Raw genomic sequence first — 6000 nt, 5'->3', positions numbered from 1 at the left:
TCCGAGTCTGATCGAAAAATAAAATGAATCTTATTTTTTTGATCCAATCTGATCTGAATGATTTCAGATTGAATTCGAAACTCAATTTAAAATCGATCCGACTCGATGAGCTTCGGACCAGCTCGAGTCCACTTCTGGCCCTAAGTTAGAATGGCAATCCTTCCCCATTTCCCACAAAATCCCCCAGCCCAGAGCAAATTCCCAGCAAACGCAAAAAGCTTTAGTAGCGGAAAATTAATAAAGTGACGCTCTCCTCGCCATCTCCAATTCCTCTCTTCTTTATCTCAGACCCTAGATCTGAGGCGAACTAGGGTTTCCCCGGCGAGATCTCCGGCCCTACCATGGCCTGCATCAAAAGCGCGCCGCGATCGGCCCTCGCCGCCTTCGCCCCGACGCGCCATACCTGGCGGCGGGGACCATGGCCGGTGCCGTCGATCTGTCCTTCAGCTCCTCCGCCAACCTTGAGATCTTCAAGTTGGATTTCCAATCCGACGCTCACGAGCTCCCCATCGTCGGCGCCTGCCCCAGCGCCGAGCGTTTCAATCGCCTCTCCTGGGGACGGCCGGGATCCGCCTCCGAGGACTATCCCCTGGGCCTCATTGCTGGTGGCCTCGGGGATGGCAGCATCAGCGTGTGGAATCCCCTGAAGCTGATGGGGTATTTCGGAAGAGAATTCACTAGTTCAATTCGCTGCTCTTCATATTTAATTGAGAATGGATTTGATTTCACAACTCTACAACATGACGATACTAAGGATCTCACTTCTAATGATAAATTTTGAATCTTTTTGAAATTTCTTAGATGTTTGTCAATCTTGGCAGCGCTTTTTGATTTGTTATCTTATGAGAAAGATACAATTGAATTGCAGCTCGGAGAATCCAGATGGTGCTTTTGTTGCACGGCTTGAGAAGCACACAGGGCCGGTAAAATCATATTTTTATTTCCGCAGATGGGTAATTTTAAGTTTTTTCGGATTATATTCGTATTGTTCATGGGTCTTTTTAACTGCAGGTTCGTGGTTTGGAGTTCAACACACATTCACCAAACCTGCTTGCTTCTGGGGCTGATGAAGGGGAGCTCTGCATCTGGGATCTGGCAAACCCACCAGAACCTAATCTCTTCCCACCTCTCAAGGTATGTCAGAGAGTAGTTTATGTAATCTAGTACTTGAAGCAGTCATTGAGAAAGCAGTTTACACACACACAGACACATGTAACTGTATGAGAAACAATTCAAACAGACTACTTGTACAATTTGGAGTTCTAAGATGTCCAAAACCAGACAATTAGTGTTGTTGTCCAAAAGGTGGCGCTTGGGTTTGGTGTTAAGCAAGAATTGAGTTAAATCAGAGAGAAATGTTCCTCACAATTTTTGTTTAGCATGCATGTAAAAAATGAACTAGTGTTATCCCTGATGACAAGTCTTCATCTTCTGAAATAAAGAAATAAAAAACGTAGGCAGGCAGGAAAATCACCTACTACATATTGTTACTTCTTCTTTTCCTCCTCTTTTTCCTACGATTTAATATTATAAGGTCGGATATTAAGATATGAACTACACAGACCTTAAAAAGAAAATAAAAGAAAAGAAATAAAAAATATTTGCATAACTGAAAAGCAAGATATTTTGAATAATGTCCCACCATTCTTATCCTTCTCCAATTGAAATAGGAAAGTGATAAGACAGAGAAAAGGGAGATAGATACTATTAGGGACTCGTTTGGTTCAGGGGAAGTGGAGGAGGAAAGTGTGGTCAGCAGGAAGTCGAAAAAATCCCTTTTGTTTGGTTAGAATTTTCAAAGGAAAGAGATTGGAAAAAGGTGTTCCCATGGGAATACAATTCTCATATTTCATGAGAAAGGAAAACCCATGTAGGACATAGATTTTTGGAATTCCCCAATGGGATGGGAATTGGAGGTTCTTTTTTCCCCCAAAAATATCCTTTTAAACCATCAAAAGATCTATGGTTGAAATGATCATTTTCTCCATCATAACACCTCAAACCCTCCTCTACCACAATTTATGGCCAAAAGTACCCTTAACCACTTTTCTAGGCATCATATTTCTAGGAATCAGCTTCCCAAGACTAATATTTTGGGGGGAAAAAAATTGTTCTCATGAATCAAATGAGTCCTAGGAAATGGATGGGAAAAAGTTACCAAACTTCAGCTTGAAATTTATCATATCTGCAAATGCACCAGACTTGATCAAGTTTGCATGCGCCCGGATGCATATCAGATAATCCATTAAATGGTGTAGTCCTCTTTTCAAATATGATTTTCTTTGTGGGCCAGTCTTCTAGTTGTTGATATTTGAATGCAGGCTGCACTAGGCATCAGCATCTTACTCTTTGCACTTCTAGCACAATTCTGCTTTATAATATCTGCACCAGATTGATGCATTGAAGCTATATTCTATGGAGTTGTTTGCATAATAGTAATTTGATTTAGAGGAAGGGTGGCCCTAGGAAATTTGCAAAACTATTTCAGGGTTTCTCTAATAAATGATCTATCATGTCCTTGCTGAGGTAGTGGATTGTTCCTGCTCTGAATGGTACCTTCAATTGTTTGTGAATCACTAGAAACATCCTTATTGCCAGTCAAGTATATGGGCGCATGCTTGCGAATGTGCATGTTCATATACATGCTTTTTTTCCAGCTCTTGGATTCATGTAGATTGTTTAAAGACTTGGTTAAGCTTTTGTATACATTGATGGCAACGGGGTAACACCATTGTCTTGTGTCTCTGCATGTCCATTATTTTTATGTGCATTTCTAATTTCGGAGTAGCTTTTGGACACATGTAACATGCTTAATTTGGTCAACACTATTTCTGTTGAGGGGTTCAAGTTATGCACCTCAGCAAAATACTGGGAAGTGTGAAATTCATGTCAAGGGTCAGGTTCATAAAATTGAATGAATTAAGGGAATCCTGAACCCAGAGACTTTCTCCAGATATAGAGATGCCATTGGGAAGCTATGACACATCAATATCGATAAAAAAAAGGTACATCAAAATAAAATAAATTATGGGCATGTGTCATCCATTGGTATTAAATGCTGATTTCTTGAAGATTGCCTTTATGCAGGAAAAAAAAAAAGTTCATCTAAATGTTTGGCTAGAAATGTAATCTCAATTCCAAGCATGTGACTAGGAGCCTTACCACACGGTCACAATGCATTAAAGGCACATCCTTGTTACCTCACCATATGTCTTCACAAACTACGGTAGTTATTCATTACTGCTCTGCTGTACCACCCTATATCGTACCATATTGGTCTCTACCAATATGCTATCTTGTACCATACCGACATGTGGTATGTTGTCTTGTACCATACTAAACCGCATACGGACACTGTAATGGGATGATATCTGTACTGGGTTCTGATACCAAGATGGCAAACCTTGCTCTTTTCTTAAGGTGGCACTTTATTAATGTGTAAACTCTTTTTAATAGTTAAAACTACAAGTTCATTTTTGGCTTAACAACTGTAGCTCTGCATGTTGTGTTAAAATGTTAGACTTAGTCTGTCATGTTTTTTTTTGTTTTACAGAGTGTTGGTTCTGCTTCTCAAACTGAAGTTTCTTTTGTGTCATGGAATCCCAAATTTCAACATATATTGGCATCCACTTCATATAATGGGATGACGGGTATGGGAAGTATCTATTTTCTTTGTTGTTTTCATTGCTTTTATCCTTTTGGGTACATAAGCATCTCATAAGGTTTTATTCCCTCTCATGTACACATATTTTCAGTTGTTTGGGATTTAAGACAGCAGAAACCAGTGACAAGGCAAGTTCTCTGTGCCTAAGTTAGATATATTCTGGTCTTATTCAATATTTTCAAGGAAGGTCCTAGTGCTTCATGCCACTATTAAGTAACCACTGTTTTTATGCTTTTAACAGCTTTTCAGATTCGAATAGAAGGAGATGTTCTGTTTTGCAGTGGAATCCTGATATTTCTACCCAACTAATTATTGCATCAGATGATGACAGTTCACCATCTCTTAGAGTAATGTTTTTCATTACTGGTCACCGCAATGGTTTCGACATTTTAATTGAGTTTAAGCTTGAAATTTTGGTTCATTGCATGACTTTTGAAATGTTTTAGCCTAAATCTGCTGAAATCAGCTGGTTTATTAGGTGTCTATTACTGGTTTATCCTAGAATTTTTCAAATTCACTTCTGGTTTTGGACAACTGCTGCTTTTTGTAGAAAAATGGCTGAAACAAGTTTGAGACAAAATCAAACGTGCTCTTTTGTCCTTTTCTTTTCAGTAGACATCCTAGATGCTGAACATTTCAACCGATCATACGTGCATTTAATTTGATTTTTCATTTTTTTTCAACAGGTTTGGGATGTGAGGAAAACAATATCTCCATTAAGAGAGTTTGTAGGCCATACAAAAGGTTTAGTTGCTTATCTTTATAACTTGCAACATTTTGTTTGTCTGTCTGTATTTTTTGTTTTTGTCAATTTAGTATGTATGTCAGTTTGATGTTTTCTTGCATTCCTGTTTGCATATTTTCTCATTAGATATTTGAATCTTACATTTTATGCAACATCTCGAGTCTTGAAATTCAAGTGTACTGTGTGTTTCCTTTTCTAGGTACCTTACCAATACTTCAGTCTTAGAAAAACAATTATTACATCTGAATATTTTACAGATTTTTGAACTTAGATCTGGAGTATGACTAACAATTTTTAGGTGACCTTTGAACTAAAATAGCCAACTAATTTCAATTTATTTATTTGATTTATTTTTAGATTTTTGAAGTGTCAATACACAAAAAATCAATTTTGTTCTGGTGGGAATGTGCAAAGTTAGGTGTCCCATATAAGTGATGTATGCTATAACTTAGCCTGTATGTTGAGAAATGTGTTGGCTAGGATATGACTTTCTCAAGTAGCAAAATGTTGCGTTATCGCCCAATTGTAGCAACGAGAAGAAGGACATCTGCACTAAATGAAGCAGCAACAAGTGAAAATGTAACCCTACAAAAGAAGATTCCTTTAGCTACTTCGAACGATAGAGTGATGAATAAAATGAGTAGGATTTGAAAGTAGGTGATAAATATCTACACTTGGTATGGGGGTGTTTCAATGTCGATAGGCCAAACTGATCCATACCTACACTGCACCAACATGTTACCTATATGTGTATGGAAATTGGTATTGCGAACTTAGCATTTACATCATACGGTGGAGCTCCATATTAGATATATAGATCAAATGTTGCATAATGAAGTATGGGTAATATGATTTTGGTGATTGATGGAAGATTATTGAAAGATCAGAATGTTAATTCATGAAACTATTGAATGGGGACTTGATCAAATTAACTTGTATAGAATGGTCACATCTAAAATTTGCCATGGAACACTAATATCAAGTGATCATTGAAAGGGATGCTAAATCTTAATGGCTTTGAGCAAGATAAATTTATGTTGACATTTAGAAAATATTAGAAGAAATTCTTTAAGTTTGGTCAGATAGCTTGCTTAGTAATAAGTCCTGATTTTATCATCAAGCCTTGTAGCTGCTATTTATATTTGTCTTTATGGATCCTCCTTTGCTGAGGAAAACACCCTAATATTTATGAATATAGAATTCATATCTGTTTCATATTTTGACATGCTTTTTACAACTGGCTGCCAACCTAATGTAAACCCTCCACCTTTGTTTACTTGGGCCTGGGAACAAAGGAGGTGTACCAAAATGCATTAAATATAGTTGAAGTAAACTTACAAGCCATATTATGCAAGCACTGTAGGTTTGTAGTGCTTGTTAGTATCTTAGAATGTTCATGTTATGTCCATGCATATAAGTTATCAGCAAGGCTGAATGGTGTTAGACTTTGTACCGTTGGTGCCAACTTGTGTTGTTACTTGTTGGCTGTTATTGCTTTTCCTTTATTTTTTAGATCTTTCCTGCCAATTATCTTGGTTTGTTTCATTTAGTTTTTTCTTTTAATATTACCTAGAACATGCATAAAACCAGA

At 37.5% G+C, this 6000-nt stretch overlaps 1 protein-coding gene across 1 annotated transcript in view; it reads left to right on the top strand.

Moving 5' to 3' along the window:
• Window positions 1-207: 207 nt before the first annotated feature.
• The window catches only part of LOC105049131 (protein transport protein SEC31 homolog B), a 29085-nt gene continuing 23292 nt past the window's right edge, over window positions 208-6000 (top strand). The window contains 8 exon segments of the mRNA XM_010928693.4: window positions 208-384; window positions 387-657; window positions 869-923; window positions 1012-1134; window positions 3554-3650; window positions 3756-3792; window positions 3906-4011; window positions 4351-4408. Coding sequence (XP_010926995.2) covers window positions 342-384; window positions 387-657; window positions 869-923; window positions 1012-1134; window positions 3554-3650; window positions 3756-3792; window positions 3906-4011; window positions 4351-4408 — 790 coding nt within the window. The 5' untranslated portion in view covers window positions 208-341.

The sequence above is a fragment of the Elaeis guineensis genome, chromosome 7 (assembly GCF_000442705.2).
Source record: "Elaeis guineensis isolate ETL-2024a chromosome 7, EG11, whole genome shotgun sequence".
NCBI lineage: Eukaryota > Viridiplantae > Streptophyta > Magnoliopsida > Arecales > Arecaceae > Elaeis > Elaeis guineensis.
This window is presented reverse-complemented; position numbering and strand designations above follow the sequence as displayed.